The sequence below is a fragment of the Glandiceps talaboti genome, chromosome 1 (genome assembly GCF_964340395.1).
Source record: "Glandiceps talaboti chromosome 1, keGlaTala1.1, whole genome shotgun sequence".
In the NCBI taxonomy this organism is placed as follows: domain Eukaryota; kingdom Metazoa; phylum Hemichordata; class Enteropneusta; family Spengelidae; genus Glandiceps; species Glandiceps talaboti.
Window position 1 is genome coordinate 7,132,061 of NC_135549.1, and position 21,037 is coordinate 7,153,097.

At 34.8% G+C, this 21,037-nt stretch overlaps 1 protein-coding gene across 3 annotated transcripts; it reads left to right on the forward strand.

Moving 5' to 3' along the window:
* Positions 1 to 4,274: 4,274 nt before the first annotated feature.
* Positions 4,275 to 19,224, forward strand: LOC144438981 (histone deacetylase 11-like). 3 transcript variants are annotated; one of them, XM_078128218.1, is made up of 12 exons: positions 4,275 to 4,294; positions 5,279 to 5,423; positions 6,347 to 6,510; positions 11,806 to 11,906; positions 14,268 to 14,297; positions 14,706 to 14,822; positions 15,736 to 15,855; positions 16,565 to 16,724; positions 17,177 to 17,246; positions 17,734 to 17,842; positions 18,060 to 18,243; positions 18,948 to 19,224. In XM_078128218.1, the coding sequence occupies exons 2-12, from the start codon at positions 5,314 to 5,316 to the stop codon at positions 19,028 to 19,030; spliced, it is 1,248 nt and encodes a 415-aa protein (XP_077984344.1). In that variant the 5' UTR covers positions 4,275 to 4,294; positions 5,279 to 5,313; the 3' UTR covers positions 19,031 to 19,224. The 3 variants fall into 3 exon arrangements, with proteins under 3 accessions (XP_077984344.1, XP_077984351.1, XP_077984360.1); XM_078128225.1 differs by lacking the exon at positions 14,268 to 14,297; XM_078128234.1 differs by lacking the exons at positions 4,275 to 4,294; positions 5,279 to 5,423 and adding an exon at positions 5,808 to 6,054.
* Positions 19,225 to 21,037: the final 1,813 nt, after the last annotated feature.

Consider the following 21,037-nt stretch of genomic DNA (forward strand, 5'->3'; position numbering starts at 1 on the left):
AACTAACTGAATGTAGAAAAGGGTGTCATTCCACTGTTTACCACCTAGAAATGCTGTCATTCCATTTCCAAAGCATTAAAAATGCTGTCATTCCACTTATTTTATAGAGTGGCGGCTGTCATTCCAGTGGTTCTACAGTGCAGAGGGTGTCATTCAACTAACTGAATGTAGAAAAGGGTGTCATTCCACTGTTTACCACCTAGAAATGCTGTCATTCCAGTTCCAAAGCATTGAAAATGCTGTCATTCCACTTATTTTATAGAGTGGCGGCTGTCATTCCAGTGGTTCTACAGTGCAGAGGGTGTCATTCAACTAACTGATTGTAGAAAAGGGTGTCATTCCACTGTTTACCACCTAGAAATGCTGTCATTCCAGTTCCAAAGCATTAAAAATGATGTCATTCCACTTATTTTATAGAGTGGCGGCTGTCATTCCAGTGGTTCTACAGTGCAGAGGGTGTCATTCAACTAACTGAATGTAGAAAAGGGTGTCATTCCACTGTTTACCACCTAGAAATGCTGTCATTCCAGTTCCAAAGCATTGAAAATGCTGTCATTCCACTTATTTTATAGAGTGGCGGCTGTCATTCCAATGGTTCTACAGTGCAGAGGGTGTCATTCAACTAATTGATTGTAGAAAAGGGTGTCATTCCACTGTTTACCACCTAGAAATGCTGTCATTCCAGTTCCAAAGCATTAAAAATGCTGTCATTCCACTTATTTTATAGAGTGGCGGCTGTCATTCCACTGGTTCTACAGTGCAGAGGGTGTCATTCAACTAACTGAATGTAGAAAAGGGTGTCATTCCAATATTTACCACCTAGAAATGCTGTCATTCCAGTTCCAAAGCATTAAAAATGCTGTCATTCCACTTATTTTATAGAGTGGCGGCTGTCATTCCAGTGGTTCTACAGTGCAGAGGGTGTCATTCAACTAACTGAATGTAGAAAAGGGTGTCATTCCACTGTTTACCACCTAGAAATGCTGTCATTCGTTTTCCGTCATTCAGGTTGTCATTCGTTTTAGGGTCACCCGTCTGTCTGGCTGTTGTGTACATTTCCTAACTGCAGCTATGCAGTCAAATTGCAAGAGATATTATCAAGATGACTGAATAAGTTCTATCTAAACTCGACCTGAAATATTTTGCTAACGTTATATATGGTTTTTATTATCCTTGTCAAACATTGTGAAAAAATTATATTACCATCTCATTGTAAAATCATACAGGAACATTCCCCTTGTTCAAATCATTAAAAGAAATCGTTGCAGCTAACGGAACGGACATAGTAATATTGATGCAATTTGAAATGAGAGTGCTCAACATGCATGTAGGTGTATGACTAGGAAATGAGAAAATAACCTGCTAGGTACTTCAAGGGACACTCTCCCACGCCGCTGTCATGCTTGATAGGTTATTTTTTCCCTCTATTTTACCAACACCTGTGAAAATTATAAACCTTCCCACGCTGGCGTCTTCAAGTAATAAATGCGTCACTTCAATATAAGTGTGTAAATGCGATTGAGATTCACACCTAAATATAGTCTTTAAACGTTGGAGTGAAACTTGTTATCAAGTAAACCTTGATTGATATACCATGTAACTGATCACATGGACGACTAAGTTTACCGACTTCGTACTGGATAGTCAGACAAATATGGCAGTGCTGATTTACTTGTTTTCTCAGTTACCCTGTACTTGCCCTCATCATTCTCATTGAATGTAGTTTTTACAAAAACAAACATTGCCAAAAGCGTATGTACATTTAGAACACTAGTAGTGATGGCTTGTCCAATCATGTATACACACCCTATTCAATCCACTTGTTTAGAAATTTAACTATTCGAATAGCGAATTCATCTGTCACTGTAAATAGGGTAGAGATCTGCCGACTGGAAAAAAGTAACGGAGATAAAATATGCTGAATACGATGGCAATAGATTGTTCTAAAAATTTTGATTAACTAACTATCATGTGAAATGGATGCCGCTACCCCCCCCCCCCCCCGCTCCAATCTAGTGTAAAGAGGAGTTCTCCGCTAACAAGCTGACAGCACACCCTGATAACATTTTCAGGACCGTATGTACTACTATAAGATAACCACCCTCATAGAGTTTTGAAATCCCTGTAGAATGAAAGCACTTTATTCCCAGCTCTTAATAGTGCATATGTAGTGAGTTCTAAATCATATAAGTTGATATTTTAACCAATTACTGCAAACAAATTACGTAACATTCACTTAAAAGGGGTCAAGTATTTCCACCATTCAATAAAATTACGTTTTTTAAGTGTCATAGAATAAGGAAGTGGCTCCTAGAGAGCAGAAGTGAATCACTGTGCATTGAGTGAGAGAGTTTAAGGACTCTACATCTGGTACCTGTCTACAATCCACGAGGAGGAGAAACAAGAGTTTTTTCCTTGCAAAAAATACAGATATAGACATGAGACTTTGCAGTATTTTTCCTGAAACAGGCATGTTTCATACTTACCGATTTAGTATACATGTATTTCAACCACAGTCAAAAATAACCAGTGCTGTGTTTTGTTCGAGCAAAGCACAACGCACACACAATCATCAGATGACAAACCCCAACAACGGCATTATCAGGGAGGTGCGAACTGAGTGTGTATTTTACAAATAATAGTAAAGTTGGCGAAAGGAACAGTTCCACTCTTTGTTTTATTGACATTTCCACAAGTTACAGATTGTGCACACACCAAAAAAATGCAATTAAATCTTTCTCTGAGACGTACCCATTTACGTGTATTTAGTCAATAATATGTAGTCTATGTATCTCTACGATAAGCTATGCCGGGTCCCAAAGTTGCCAATGTTTAATCTTGCGTGTCATCGTTAGTTCACCATGACTAGTACACATGTTGGATTGTGAACAGAGTTATTAGCTATCGATAATCGTTGTTTTTATTAATGCATGAATACAAAGTGTGTTGCCATATAAAAACCGTTGACTGGCTTCAGATTGGGTTTCTTCTTTATCAATTATACATCATCTAATCGCACGGGGGCGTGATTCATTACCATTCGCCACATTCTGAGTTTAACAGTTGCACGGGACTAAGTATAACGCTTTGACAGTCTAGGATGATCTTTGTCATCCAACTGAAGGAAATTACAGCGCCCAGGGCATAACACGATGTTTCAACACTAATTAGTGTCTGGAAAGTTATACGTATTTTTGCATTTATCGTAGACAATCCTGCGCTTTGAATATTCAGCCGTTGTCGATCGGTTTCTGATACTCGCAAACACCATACTATATGATAGACCTGTACAATAACAAGGCATAATTCCACATGCTTACATGACAGACTATAAATATTTGAATGAACAGGAGTTGCAAATATTTCGGATATTGCAAAATAACAAAATGTTCGGAATAAATTAACTTTTGACTGGCAAATGAAATTCTGTATAAAATTATAGTAGGCCTATAATGCAACTACAAACCGCGCAGAAATTGCACCCGATAAAAACTGAGTAACCATGGTAATTCAAATAAGTGATACAGTACACATGTAAATGAAGCACTTCTTGAAACATCAAACATCACTGGTGACGTCAATGAGCACAAATAAAAGTCGAAGATAAATAAACTCGAATTATGTTTTATCAACGCGTAATGATATTGAACTTGTCAAGTTGTGGTGTTAAACCAAATGAGTAAACATTCAAAAAATGTATGCAAATACCCCTAGCAACCATGACTATGCCCATAGTAACAGCCAAAAGGTACAATATGCACTAGCTGTACGCCTACACGCAGTAACAGAGCAGAGAGTTACGCTCCGTAACTCCAACTCTTAGTTACGGAACGGAGTGTACTGCCGATATCGATGTAACTCTCTACACTGAGTAACTCGGCAGAGTGTACTTCTGACAAATCTAGGCATATCGTTGTACCAGAGAAGCGAGTAACAGCGAAGGTACACGGGAGTATACATCTAGAGTTACGCTTGTGGGGAATTTGCGAGTGAATGAAAAATATTGTTCTTCTCTGTGTGTTAGCCTAGGTGTCACCTTAAAAGTCGTTCTTTACACTCCCCCCCCCCCACACACACACACACGGGGGGGGGGGACAGGTGGGTTTGTATTTTTCAGTGACATGTTTATTTTTGTGATATATACCTGTAGAGGGCGCTAAAGTGGTCGTAACGACTGTGTGGGAAATCCCCTACGCCAAATGACAACCGGTTGTAAGTTCCGGGTTTTATTTTTGTAACTCATTATTGATGTCCGCACTGTGAAATGGAGATCACTGTAACTTGATATCGATAGGTAGGTTATAATTCGAATATGAATTTTGATCTGTAGGTGGAATATATATGGTTAATCAATTATTAAGATAAAAACTTCGATGAAATTTGATAATGCCAAGAAAATACAGCTCGACTGCGCCTCGGTGTTTACAATATTTATATTGAAATGGTTGTGTATTATTCAAGAAACCTGCTTTTTAGATATAGTTTCATAGCATTACATCTTATAGTAGCGTAGACTATAGGCTAGGGCCGGCTACATCATGTACATGCTTCACTCTCGCAAACAAGAGCTGATAAACTTCCGCGACACTAGCACTGCGTCTTGCGTGGATGGTGCCGTAAAAGAGGCTGTCGTTTACGACGTTGACGTACTTTCTGTTCTTTTGGACAAGTGAGTAAGGTGCTGACCACGTGTAGACGAAACTGACTAGTACAATGGAGTAGGCAGCCAAACACTAGTAACAGAGTTTGGACGAAATATTTGTAACTTTTATAATGAGGACTAAAACAAAACTACGAGTCAGATTCGTGAAAAATTACATGTATAAACACTGTTGAACAAGGAAGCTGGCCATTCAACATGTACGCTAAATATAAATGATATCACAAAATGATTGTATTTTGCAAGACAATAAGTTATGGAATATTAATAGTAATATCACTAAAATGTTTGTTATCATGTCTACATGATGCGATAGTGATATTTTTTTCATGGAACTAAATGTATGTGTCATTTTGTTTCCACGAACGTTTGAATACCGTGGTATAACAAGAACTACATGTAAACATTCGAAGTTCAATTGAACTTGTCTGGCGCTGTTAGTTTATCAAGTTGGAGGTGTATGTTGTTGGCCCGTCTGATGAAATTGTGTGTATTTGCTGTCAGCTTATTTTTAAAAACCTGAAAATTCGTTTCTATCAAATATTCTAAATATTATTAAAGCAATTTGCTTCGTTGATTTTCTAACGTTAAAGTATGTATGTTCATTTCCTTATCCAGATCCAGTGTACTTCTGAGAAGAGCTGAACGTATCAATGAACTTTCGCTTCGTCTGCAAGTGCGCCCTCACCCGACAATTCCCTGTTTGTCTGTGGCTTTCTGTCAAAATGGCTGCAGCGAATGATACGGAAGGCGAGTCCGAAAGGTATTTATATTTTGTGGGTCTGTTGTTTTTGTAAATTTTAAGAAACTATATTGATTGCAACTACATCAAAATAACAAACATATACTGCCAACTACAGACAAATTTGCGAGACGGGAAGAGAAATAAGAAGGCGAACATTGTACATATGGCGAGTGGCTGCTTCTATAAGTGTGAACCGTGTGTTGTTTTGCTCATCAACATAATGTTATGACCGTGACGAAATCAGTGGTAAATGCAGATTTTCTCATGGAAACCGCTTCTAGTTCATTGCGTCAATCGTCTCTAACGTAGTAAGGCCTTGTATTTGCGTATTTCTCACGCACTTCCTGGGTGTCTACGCATTGAGATTTTGGCGTTGACGTTGTCATCAGTCGACAGCCAGGACCCGACAAGACTGTAACAGCTTCGATTCGCAGTCCTTTCGCCATCTCTCTCTCTTCTTTCGCTCTTTCTTCGTTCGCTCTCTCTCTCTTTTCATTCAGTTATTTCAATTATTCTGTAACCATCATATAGTCTGAAGCGATAAGAGGCTGTATTTTTTATTTGTGTTATTTTTGTATCAAAATCGACCGTGTTGTGCCATGAATTTCGGTCTTCTGTTGCCTAGTGCTAAAACGTCGGCTGCCGACAAGTAAGAGTTTGTTACGAGTTTTAATAGCGTTACATGTAACTTGTAAAGTCATGTGAGATTGTGTTGTCCACAACAGTATATTTTAGGTGTAATTTTCCATTATGGAAATAATAGTGTCACTCGTTATTAACCACCACATTTCGATTTCAACTCTCTTTGATCACATTTAAGGATGGATAACTTCAGTAAATAATGTCAGTGGGATTTCCATGCTTTTTTTGCATCATATGCTTGTATAATTTCTCTAAATCATTAAATGACACATGTTTTTTTTCACCTTTTCATCACCCAGGGCTCAAGAAAAGAAAGTACACAATACCAGACTATATTTTGACATTTCTGACAGACAGTGGCCTGTTGTTTACTCCCAAGATTACAATATAGGATTTCTTGGACTTGAAAAATTACATCCATTTGATGCTGGTAAATGGGGGAAAGTGTTTACATTTTTGAAAGGTAAGCAGTTTACTGTTTTTCATATTTGTTCTTATCATTAGAAATACATGAGATATGAGATTTGCAGACTATTTCCAATATTCATCATGTGTATCTTTAGTCAATATGATAAATATGGCAATAGGTTTTTCAAGTGCTTTGTGTTGTATTTCGATATATTTGTCTAAATTGTCTATGATTATATAGACCTTTCACAACCTCGATAAGATATTCTTCGAATTGATGTAATTTGTCACCAACTTGCCAGGTTCATGCTTATCATCAAATTTAGTGTGTTAAAGCTGCCATATGGATTACAAATGGGTATTTATTTTAGATTTTTAATCTATAAACAATGTTACTATATTTTTCCACTTGGAAATACAATGTAAAAGAACATACATCAAGTCCATGTTTGTAACTCAAGTCAATATATTGCAAAAAACTAAAACTGTATAAAATTGTATGTACAATAACAAACATTTTTACACATTTTTCAATGCTTAAAATTTATTGAATTACAAACAAAGATTTGTATTATGTCATTTCGTTTTGTATTGCCAAGTAGAGAAAAATTAGTAGAATTGTTTTATAAACTAAAGTTCACAGATAAATAGCTAATTTTCATCCGTATGGCCAATTTTTACATATTAACATGTACACAGGTATATATCATGGTAATGTAGTCTAGAAAAGCAGCTTTTTAAAAATTGATTATACAGACATGTACTCTGAATGACATTGTAGAAAAAATATAGATTTATCTGTATTGAGAGGACCTTGTTATTCACTGAGGACCTCTATGCTGCATTATCAAAAACTAAAGTATTTGTATATATGAGAATTTCTAGTCAAAAGTAAAACCAAAATATGGAAAACGAATCCTAATTTTTTGCTGATATCACACCATAAACTTTAGTATTATACTGTTACTATGCCATGGGTTGTTGTCTTGTGCCTGATTCACCGAGACGTGCAATGCTTGTCACATTATATACATTTGATGATGTACATTCTCTTTTATTGTATTTTCCTATCTCATTTTACTGCTAGTTCGTGATAATACATAACATATCATTTATGGATAGGATGTAGTCAAAATCCATCCATGTGAAGGATCTAGGCTGCACTGTCCTTAAGACTGTCTCTATAAGTGACATTTTGGTCATAATTTTGAAAATTTAGATTGGAAATGGAGATATCTCAATATACTTTTTAATGTAGGACAAAACCCTAAGAAAAAATGAATATAGATATGTAATAATATATATATATAGACGTGTGGTATTATTACATGTATAAAGGTTAGCCATATGTTGGTTTTGACGGCGTCAGCTGATATACTTTAGTGTGAAGATTAAAATGTGCTTATGTTACTGTGATGTACACAACACAACATAACACAACGTAATGCAACACAATGCATTGAAATGAAATGCAACACAACACAACACTACTCAACACAACACAACACAACACAACATAATCAGTTCCATCAATGAATGTAAACATTCTTTTCCAAGTCTGAGGATACTTAAACACTAACATTACTGTAATATTAGAATCAAAACATTTTTTCCTTGCTCTGGAATAATATCTTATAGCACCAGTAGTTCAGAACTCAGAGCAAAGATAATTTACCTAGTATAGTTTGACTGAATCACTTAGCCTTCAGTGAATTGTATACGATAAGAGCTGAAGAAGGGTGAGTAATTCAGCTGAAATAATATACTAGGTAAATTATTTATCACATACCCAGTCTACTTTGGATATTTCAAATAACAACAAATCTATTTCATTTTACCCCGATGAATTTCTTGACATTTAGAGAGATTTGAAACTAAAAAATATTGATATTGTAAATGTCAAATATTGTATGTATTTGTAATGGATATTTTTCTTTAGGATATCATGCCTTGAAGTAGGTCGTCCTTCCTACTTCCATGATGTAGGTGTTCGGGACATATGTTGTATTTGCCTAATTAGTAGTTACAGCTGGCTGTGATGTAGAAGAGAGAGAGTGTGTGGGCTGAGGTATAATGACTTGACACAAACAGGAAATTGAGTACTAATTTGTATGCTACATGTAGGTGTAAGGCATTGACAGCTCTAGACTAGACTAAGACAAGCTTCATGGACAATCCATGTAGTAAAACAACCCACCATCACCTTGTGTTTGGTTTACCTTTATGTCCTGATACCATAGTTCTGTTTGTCTAGTAAATATGATATCCATTTTTGCCTAAGTTTGTATTGTATAAAGATTATCTCCAGCTTGTGAAAGTGAATAGTATGATATTATAGTCAATGAACCAGCTGTGTTTTATGCATGTCATATTGTTTGTGAACAATTTGTCTTTAGAATCATAGTGAGTGATATTATCCTGTGGTAGTGAGAGATTTATTTTAGAAAGTGCAAATTAAGCTCCACAGGAAACAGATACATGTAGTGAAAGCATAAGTGGGATATATGATGGATGTATGACTAAAATTGTAAAGCTTCTTGAAGAAACAACATAATTTCTCTTGATATATGATGGAAATATGTTTTGACAGTTCCATCATGTAATCAGTCAGTAATGCCTGTGTAATAATCTACAATCTATATTTGGTAAGAAGATTACAACAATGACGTGACTTCAGTGAGATTAGATAATTGTAAACTAATCCATATGGAACAGACACACATATACATACCAGTAATTATACACATACATAATACAGTACATATAGATACATAAGTACGCACACACACACACACACACACACACACATACACACACATACACACACACACATACACATACACACACACGCACACACACATGTGCACACACATGCACACACACACGTGCACACACATACATATACAAACACACACACACGCACACACACACATGTGCACGCACACATCACACACACATGCACACACACACACACACACACACACACACACACACACACACACACACACACACACACACAGAGAGTAACCTTACTTCCTCTGATAAGACAAGAAACTGTTAAATGTTATTTTACAAGTACCAGATAACAGCTGTTCACTTTCTTCTGTGGCCCACATAACAAGTAAAGTCAGACATTTGATGGCCTACAAATTGATATACATGTAACAGTATGAAATGTCAATAACAAGTAGAGATAGACTGACACTGACTTCAACAGTTTTCAAGGCTTGATTTTGTTAGCAATTGTAATTTCTATGTGTAATACCAAACACTGGAAAATCTATTTAGCAATAAGGCCAGGAAAAGGCTGTGATATTAACTTGAAATAAAGTCAGGCTTCAAAATATATCTGTTGAGATTATTACAGATTTAGTATATTTTGTATGCCCTAAAATGGTAAGAGTATATTTTGTTATCTGTTAAATTTGTACAGTCTCACCGTATAATCATACTAAAATATAGGTTGATATGCTTTGAAGCTGTTAGCTGTCAAAATGTGGATGTGAGTAAATGTGGCAGTAAACATTTGGTTTACAGTGACAATTTAAAGCTGTGTGTGCAATCCTTACATAGTACCCAGCATGTGAATTTAGTAAGTACCGGTAGTCATGACAACAAAGTGTCGATATTTTGACAGTAACCAGAATAATGTCTGTCACTCTTGTGTGATTCATCATGGTTGAAATAACTCTCTGTAACATTCCGTGGACAATTACTGTAGTCTGGAATTCATACTCATTTCTATGACCTTCCTTATCTTTCCATGTAAGTATGGGATAGAAGATGTATACCTAAGCCTATGTTATATAATTTGCCTCTGATCTGTGTATCAAACTTACATATTCATGCCAACAATTAATAATTCCCATGGAATCACTAAAGATTAAAAAGCCCAAAATGAATAGGAAATAAGTAAAATAACATAAAATGGATTAACAGAAAATTTGTATTAAAGATATTTAAAAAATGTGGATGTAAAATATCAGGGAAAGAAAAATCTATTATATAATTAAAACATGCGAGTGAATTTGTAGTGTATGAGTAGGCATTACTGTCTCATGTCTGAACATAATAGTTTATTGTGCAATATTAATTATAATATTATCATCATTATTCAGTATGGATTCAATTATGAATCATGCATACAGGTATGGAATGTAATTGGACATAAAAGGTATAGGATGTCACGGTGGGTTTACCAAGAATAAGTTCTGAACTTGTAGGATGGTTCGAAAGTATCTTTATTCTACAAGTCTGCAAGTATATACACAGAAGTTACACTTGTGTAGCTGCACTGGCCACGTCTGTACTTCTCTGATACTTATAATAATTACTATAACTTATTATAAGGTACAAAATTCAAATGACTACATGAATAATAGTAAAAGTAAAAGTACAGGTACAAATGACAAAATAACTGGAGAGATAAAGTATGAACTAACCTGCAAGTAAGGAAGCCATGAGAAATTGTTTTATGAACCAACAACTCAAAATAAATACCCAATCCTCATCCATATGACTTCAAAATTTTAAATTTAAGTAGTCAATCATGTCACCTCTGTGTTTATGAATATATTACGGGGGAGATTAGTGTGTTGCCCTAAGTACATGCATGACAGGGTTGATAAATGAATGTCTATACTGTACAACAGATATGTCATTGATTACAAGGTACAGTATTTTGAAAGATTTGATATTTTAAGACTTTTCTTTTCTCAGAGATGAGTGATCTACCACTCTGGCAATTGAGGTCTCAGTTTTATTAAACTTGTGTACAAACAAATAACCCTCCCCCCAGTAAAAAGAGGACTAAGATTGACACAAACTACAACACTATTGTTGCAACATGTTGCTATAAGCTGTTGAATGTGTTGGTTTGATAGTACCAGTACTCACAGTAGGGTGGCATTTCTGATGACATCCATGATCCTGCAGTGTATATTTTTGAGTACTTCCAATTGTTTACACTATTTTGATCACAGGTGATTAGATCCATACAACAGAGACACCACTATCAACCACTTTGTGTAATCTACCACATCAAACAACAATAGTTTTAGTTTGTGTCTATTTAGTAAACTGAGACTTCAGTTGCCAAAGTAGTAGTAGTATATTATTGCCTACTTTAAATTAGATGGGGTACGATTACAGGGATGGGATGGCCTGAGGGTGTTTCATTGATGAGAAATCCATATCAGTCTCTAGTATGAAAATGAGAGAGACTTAAAAACAGATAAATAGAGACATAAGGGATATGGATGAATAATTTATGCAAGACTTGCTACTTTTACAAAGTGTCTCCTTGTATATCATGTGTGTGTTATAATTTATTGATTGATTTTGTCAACAGAGGATGGCATGCTTAAAGATGATACAATCATAACACCTAGAGAAGCTACAGAGGAAGATCTATTGGTTGTACACACAAAGAGGTATCTCAATAATCTAAAGGTCAGTACTGATAAGATGTATTGAACTGCTTGTAATTAGATATTAGCATGATGACAATGCAGATAGATACAGGGAATTGGCCACTATTAAAACCGAAAATGTAGACACAAAAATTAGAAAGCTTTATTGCTTTAGGTAAAGAATATCTCTACTGAGATGAAATATACACAATGGGAAAGATTCTGAAGATTGGAGACTGCTGTTGAATGTGGTGAAATTTACTGTGAGCTGTTTATGTATGTGTACAATCATAGGGACCATACCTTTGGAACATACTAGTGTAGTTCTGGCTGATTTAGTTTTATCCAGAAATAAGAATCTTATTTATGTATATTATGTATACTAGTGATAAAACACGTAGACATCAAGTAGTAATTCTATATTGTAGACTGGTCTTAGTGCTTGCTTGGTGCCTTTTTCACTGTGGCTGTATTTGTCTTTGGCTTTGAAGCAAGAATGCAGCACTAATGTAGTGTCTTTACTTAGTCTACTACATCTACCTTCATTGCATGGTGTGGAGTAGCTATTCAACAATAATAATTTCCCACATTATCAATCCATATCAATCCATTCTGTACTTAGTCAATTCCTCTACTTTATCAGTCAATATGTACCGATAATCGTTCTACTGTAGCCCAGATACTTGGCTATCTAGCTTGACAGTGTTGTGTAAGCCAGTATATAAAGTCAGATAGCTAAGTGTCTAGGTTGGCTATCTAGCTTGACAGTGTTGTGTAAGCCAGTATGTAAAGTTAGATAGCTAGGTGTCTAAGTTGGCCATCTAGCTTGACAATGTGATTCAAGCCAGTATGTAAAGTCAGATAGCTAAGTGTCTAGGTCTTCCAAATGTGGCTTGTAATATTGAGATATTGTAAATGGATTTTAACATACATGACCATTGATGGTTGTAGTAGCTGTTCAAGTTGAGTCAATTAAATGTACATTAAAAATGTAGTTATGTTTTTATGAACACAGCTGTACTTATCGTATATATTGAACGTAAAGAGAGAATGATAAAACAAAAGTGATATTTGCATTTCGTATCTGAAAGCCGTATCACTATACAGGTGTTCTAATAGAGGCATACCTCAGTAAAAATGTAGTATGGACTAAGAACACATAATAGCAAGTGGATTTTTGATTCCTAAGAATAACATATAATTTCTTGATAATTTGTGAAAGTAGGTAGGATTTCAAATACTTGATGTAGACAGTTGCAATAATTGTAGCATGGATTGTATGACAAAGTATTGTGATAATGGGGTTCAGTATGTTCTATATCAAAGAATTACCAAGGTTACCAGGGCTAGTTTATGTGAATAAACATCAATTTTGCCATAGTCATGATATATTGATTAGTTTGCCACTATCGTTAGACTTGTTTGTTAGATTTATGTAGTACTTAGAAAGTGATCAAAATGTGCATACAAACTGGAGTATATATACTATGAAATATGAGGAAGAAAATAACAACAGTACATAATTTGTAGATTTGGAAAAGGACATCATTAAAAGACTTAAAGTCATGAACGGTCACAGCAAGACAGTTGATAAATAATTCCATCCTACATATTCCAGTATTATAGTACGTAATGTAAAAATTGTATAATAATATTTGTAGACCATTTTGAAATAAGCATTGAATGTAAAATATACCTTATAAGAGAATTAAAATGCCATTTCATCTAAACCATATATCATTAAAGCCTGCATAAGAACCAAATATCAAAGTATCAAATTGAATGAATATTACTGTAAATCAAACACAATCATCCATCCGTGACCTGGCTTTAGTACTTTCTCTTAGAATTCTGATGTTAAATTTGTTACCTGGTTCATGATAATTTAATTATACACATTAAATTGATGTGGAGGTTCACACAGCCTATGAACAATCTGATAAGACTTGATTAATTTATGTGTGATGATGCCTCTAGAAAGCTTGTAATCTAAATTCCTATTAATGCCCAAAGAGTATTTGTTCACAATTTATCATTTGTTGTATATCTACAATAGACTACATGTTGTGTCTAAGTGTCAAATTATAAACCTATTATCAGGAGGGCAGTGCCTATAAATTATAGACAAACTCAAATTGCTAATTTTAAATTGTTGTTGATGAAAGTCCTAAGTAAGGAATTCCAAAGTAAAGAATCCAAATTTCAAATTATGAAATTGCTGTTGTAAGTCCAGAATAACATATTTTGAAGACCCAAATTATAATTAAAGGTTATTGCTGGTTAGAGTCCTCAATAAGGTGTTTTGGACTAACTATAGCTTCAAAGCTGAATTTTCCAATCCAGCAGACTGCTCACTTCCTCCTTTGTTGATTTCTTTTCCTTTTTCTCATTTCCTTTGCAGCAAGCCAACTTTGTGGAAAAAATGCCTGAGGTAGAGCAAGCCATATTTCATTTTTTCTGGCTTCCCTACCTACCCCTTTGTCTGTCAGGGTATGGAAAACATGTTTTGTCTTTGTACTCTGGATGACAGAGGGGTTCAAGGGAGTCATGTTTACTAATTCACTATCCAATAAGATAAAACTGTCTCGTGTTCATATTATCGTTGTGGCTTCTGCTTTATCCCACTTTCTCCATATTGCCATTAAAAAATGCATGGTCCTAATGGTCTATAAGGTGTAGTAGGTATGGCAGTGTTTTGCATGGCAGCATAGTATATTATGTGTACTAATGTAATGTTAGAATTAATGCTGTAATATTATTGAACAATTCTAGCATGGTGTAGTAGTTATGAGATGGACTTACAAATTTACATGTAAATATTTTCATATTTTGATTGTAGTGGAGCGTTAATGTTGCTACTATCACAGAAGTTCCCCCAGTTGCATTGTTACCAAACTTTATTGTACAGAGAAAGGTGCTAAAGCCATTTAGAATTCAGACTGGTGGCACAATACTGGTAAGTATTACTGAACAAGGTAATTCAAAACAGGCAAGTACAGTCAAGCTAGCTGCCTTATTATTCAGGTAGTTGCAAGTACCACCTAGGTAGCTGTCTGAAAGTCACCTAATTCAATTTTCAAAACTGTCATGTACCACCAAGATATCTGTCTAAAATTCAGGTAATTAAAACCTGGCAAGTACTGCCTAGCCAGCTGTGTAATATTCAGGTACATTTAGTTCTAAACTGGAAAGTACCACCTAGCTAACTGTTTACAATTCAGTTGACACAAAACTTATGATTACATACATGTACTGCCTGCCTTGGTGTTCGAAATTGAGCTCACAGAAAATTGGCAGGCACTAACTTGTTCGCTGGTTAGAATTCATGTGGTGTAATACTGACAAGAAACTCAGCATACTGATAAAAAAAGGTATTTGTGTTTTAGCAGACAACATTCACTGGAACACAGTCAGTGCTTCATTCACATGTCTGGTTTCACTTTGTACTTCATTAGCACACTTCTATTTTGTAACTTCTTAGTTCTTGTTATAAACAAGGATATTTTTGGACACAGAAACATAAAAAACAGAAGCTTGTCCTTGGTTATACAACATAAAACATTCTTAATGCATTACAACAGTTCCAGCTTCACTTTAATTACCTTTTAACCCAATTCAAATTGTCTAAATTAAAAAATTAATGCAGTGTCTGTAAGAGTTCAGATAGGCACTGTCACAGTAAAATCTTATGTACTACAGTGTATGTGTGTGTTGTGAATTACAGGCAGCACAATAACACTTATTACTGAGAGTGAAAAATGTATAAAATCAAACAAAATTATGAAGACACAGTAATCACAGTTGTTGAACTAGTTTTACTGTCCACTATTATTCATGACCCATTTATGTTTGTCTTGTGTGTATTCCAGGCTGCCAAACTAGCAATAGAAAGAGGATGGGCCATCAATATAGGAGGTGGTTTCCACCATTGTTCAGGAGACAGGGGAGGTGGATTTTGTGCATATGCAGACATTACACTAGCAATCAAAGTAAGTCAACTCTTGCACTATTTCTATCATTTCATTGTTTGAATCATAGAATACAGTCAGTTTGATTGAAGAAAGGAAAACTGGAACAGATCATCTTGTATTAGAATCTGATGATTTGAAATTTCATTTCTGTTTTTGAACTTTGATTCTAAATCAAGCATTACATTTTATGTACAAGACATGTGTAATATCATAATATGTAAACACGCTTCTTATCAAAAAGTTACATGGAACTTGTGGGGTTGTTCTACTGGTACATAAGTCTAGAGATTAGCCATGGGGTATAGATATTTCAAGATTCAAACTCAACGGCTAGCCTGTAGACTAGTAGGTATAGATATCTCCAGATTCAAACCCATCGGTTAGTCAGTGGACTAGTGGGTAAAGATATCTCCAGATTCAAACCCATCGGTTAGTCAGTGGACTAGTGGGTAAAGATATCTTCCGATTCATACCTAATAGCTAGTCTCTAGACTAGTTAGTAAAGAGATCTCCAGAATTCAAACCTAATTACTAGTCTCTAGACTACTTATACATGTACCTCCATTCCAAAGGAATACACTACGTACTGAATATGAGCTGATAATATAAGCTACATTTAGAGTAATATAGATGAATACAAAATGACAGGACAATGGTAATTACCAAATTTGTCTACACAAAACTGAGGTACTTGCATGTAGAGTTTATATTAATTTTTGTGTTTCAGTTTCTCTTTGAGAGAGTGGCCAAAGTGAAAAGTGCAATGATAGTGGATTTAGATGCACACCAAGGCAATGGACATGAAAGAGACTTTATGGATGATAACAGAGTCTACATCATGGATGTCTATAACAGACATATCTACCCCCATGATGGCTTTGCTAAAAGTAAGTAAATGTTATCTAAATGATAATGCATTGACATAATAGTGTGAATATACGTGCTATGTTATTTAGTTCAAACTTCTTGAAAAAGCTTGTTTAGGTGCAAAACTATTCAAGACATTTTTGTACTGAATTACTACTAATATAGGTTATGAATGGGATTATAAAACACTGACAGCATAATAAGAATATATAGTGTTTGTGAATATAGAGAGTGAATATAAAAGTATAGACCCTATATGAATGAATGACTGTAGGGCAATGGTTTTAGCAGATATAGTACAGTATGAAACACTGCATATACGGTAGTTAGACAATGAAGCACTTTTTGTGATACCATAGATCAATCAGTCTTCCTCGCCATCTGTCAGTTGGTCAGGCAGTTATAATTGTAATTTATAGTTTTTATCTTAGCTCAATTTGTGTGTTATGTGTGTGTCCTTTCTCATTTGCAGGAGGAATAAAAAGGAAAGTAGAACTAATGAGTTGGACACAGGACAGTGAATACCTCCAGAAAGTCAAAGAGTAAGTAACGGTCAGACAGCTAGGTGATAAGAAATGATGTGACATGAGACAGGGTAGCTAGTTAATATTTCATGACATAGCTGTGTCAAACTTGAATGTATGCAGTGTTGAGTAGTAGGGTGTATAGGACACCTGGAGATGAACAGCTGCTGTAGAGACAAACTAATCCATTAACCATGGGGAAATGTCAAGAATTGTACATTGCCTTTTTGTGAAACAGTTCAGCTACACAGACCTAACTCATGTATACCTGTAGTGACTTCAGTGTTCTCCCAAGGAAATGATGATAGCGTAATGAGAAATTTGTGTAACAAACCAACATTTTGTTATGTTAATTGAATATAGTCAAGACATCACAGAGCAGAACCCACTACTCTAGTATAAAGCCTTTAGTTAGAATCCTGCAGCTTTCATCAGCATGCCTTATCTTCAGAGAGAGCTGTTTTATAGAATGTTACTTTATTATAATTAATTACATTCTTCACAGTAACCTGACATTGGCTTTGGAAGAGTTCACACCAGACATAATAGTTTACAATGCTGGCACAGACATATTAGATGGTGACCCCCTTGGTGCCTTATCAATATCACCAGAGGTAAGGAGCCAGTATGATATTATTATTTTATTAAGTTGATAAACCCAGTGTTACCTGAATTAACAGATTATATTACATAACAGGCTTTGATATCATGTAGATATGTATAACATATATGTTGGGTCTTATTTTCCTTTATTATTGTCAAGAAGTGTTTACAAATCAGTTGTAGGTGTTCAATATTGAGTTTTATGTATTTCATTTCCACTGTTCGCAGGGTATTATAGCCAGAGATCAGATTGTCTTTGAAGCAGCAAGACAAAGGAAAATCCCTATTTTAATGGTGACGTCAGGTGGTTATCAGAAACAAACAGCTCGTATCATTGCCAACTCAATTCTTAACCTACGACAGCTTGGTCTAGTAGGACCACATGATTCTAACATTGTCAAGAGTGATGCAAGTAAGTCATACCATAACTCCCACTTGGCTTTAGGAAAAGGAAATGTTGGACTTTAATGAATAGAATATTTTTGATAGTGATTAATTGTTGAACTTTTCTGTATACTGACATTTTGACAGAGTAGTCTAAATCTGTAAATGAAATAATTTCAATCCTCTAATGTGAATATATATTTTAACTGCCATTCATATGAAATTCCAACAAACCCTTATCATAACCAAGCCTTGTGTATACAACAACCTAGACATTTGTCAATTCATACTTTGGAACCAAAGAGACATTTCATTGCCTTCATTCTGCCACTCAAAGCAGCTTGATACAGAAACTTGTGATACCATATAATTATCATGTTGATAAAAAAATGCTAAATTCTCTGATAATACAGTTCCTAAAGGTAGTAAAGTAACTAACTTTTTGAATTAAACACGCTCACAAATGTAGAAGCAACATGTATGTTGATGGTTAACAAGAACATGACATCAACTGTTTGACAAATGTACGTGTACAAATGTAACTAAATTTCTGTAACTACATTTCAGTCTGACCATGTACATTTGTATGTTGATATTTATCAGTGCAGATGTAACTACATGAAAGAATTGTGATAAAGATCCAATTGTATTCATTATTTGATTCAGTGCATATAAAAATGGAAATACATGTTGTTTGATATATTTATGGATAACTTCTATTGTCATTTTCAGAATCATCACCAGAAATGCCACCATCTGGTGCCATAGGCGAGAGTTCACCTACTTCAACAAAACCAAAATCTAAACTGTCCTGAACCAACCAGTGCAATTATATATATAGTGTGAACTTGAGGTTTAAAAGTCCAGGGAGATGAAGTCTAGAGAGATGGAAAATACAAAATATTAAGTATTGGACTAATACTTGTACTATATTTTATTTGAAGAGTTTCAGTAATAAATGAAACATAACTACATTCAGACTGTAGATAAATGAATTCAGTGACACAGTGAGTGAATGAGTGGGGGGGGGGGGGGGGGGAGGGAGGTGGGGGGGGGGGGTAAGGAAAGACAACACTGATCTAACCATGTGGTGTCTTGAAACTTATATTGAGATATTGAGATGTTTTCCTTTTGTACAATCATAGGCTAATTTTACAAGAATTGACCACAATGTAAATGTATCATCATTTCAAACAAATAATATTGAAAATCTCATCAGATGATGATGATGAGGTTTTCATTTGTTTGTTCATTCATCCATTCTTTCATCCATTCATCCATTCATTCATTCATCCATACATTCATCCATCCATACATTCCATTCATTCATTCATCCATTCATCCATCCATCCATCCATCCATCTATCCATCCATTCATTCATCCATCCATTCATCCATCCATCCATCCATCCATCTATCCATCCATTCATTCATCCATCCATTCATTCATCCATCCATCCATCCATCCATCCATTCATTCATTCATATTTTAAGTGTATTCTATAAATAACTTGGGCAAGTAATGTGCCAATCAACTCACTACAAACAATGACTCAAACATTTTTCAAATGTCTTTATCTTGTTGGCCTGTGATGTGAGTCTGAATGAAAATAGTGATACAAGTAGCTAGCTATTTTATATGTGAAACAGTCATGATTTCACAGCAATAGAGTGGAACCTGTTTCAATCAGCATGACAAGAAATTTTTTAGATTTAGAGTGACAAAAGCAACGTTACTTATTTAAACTGTGACGTCAACTGTATGACATGTATGTGTACAAGTACATTCATGACATTTCACTGATAACAACTCTATGCTACATGTTATTTTGTAGTTTTAACAATTTTCATCCTTTCAGTAAAAAACAAACATATTTGATGATGATTTGGTATTTATTTCTATCTAAATGAAATCATGTTAAATATGAAATGTGAAACGTAATCACATTTTAGATGATTTGTTTATTATTACTTTTATATTCGCCACATAAAGATTTGATAAAAAAGGATTTGTATGATACATCAAAAAAAATTCAGAAAGTTTGATTTCAAGAATAGGTGAATATTCGTATGTGGGATTTTAACAGAAATGTACTTCAGATATAGTGCCATATTTCCTAGGACTGTCATGCCATGTAGAGAATGGAACCTATACAAACAGTTAATATGTTTAGTAGTAGAACGCCACTTCTTTTGTTTACAGTTTCAAGTATACATCATTGATGAAATAATATGTTGTTCCATGTTTAAAAATTGTAGCCAGAATTGTTGAAGGGGGGTTTCTTTGTGTCATCAAGTTTTAAAGCAATCATGTTTTAATAGCTGAAAGCAATAATTTTATGTATTGTATGTATTAGGTGACCCATTGATGTATAATGTTTATTTGTCTCAAAGTGAAATCACGAGTAAGTTTTTGGTTACCAAACTCAAATTTCAAGATTTGTGCATTTATCATTAAGCATGACAGTTAAGCAAACCTTTGTTAATCATGTTTCACTCCTGATAGATATCTAGGATTTAGTCCCAAGTTGCCATGGTAATCTACTACTAGTATATCTTCATTTGGAGTTGCATGCAGCAAAGAACACCCTTTGTATAAAGAGAAAGGTCAGCTTCTATATGATTTATGTATAGATGTGTTATACCATTTAGCTTTGTCTTTGTATAGCCATTCTTCATTGCCATTAGCATTTATTTACATGTATCAATGCCAATATATTGTCATGATTTAGTTATTTACATGTATTTTGTATTTTTGACTTGTATTATGTAATAAATTTTGTCATGTACATATACCATGGACTTTGTGTTTTGCAAGTCAA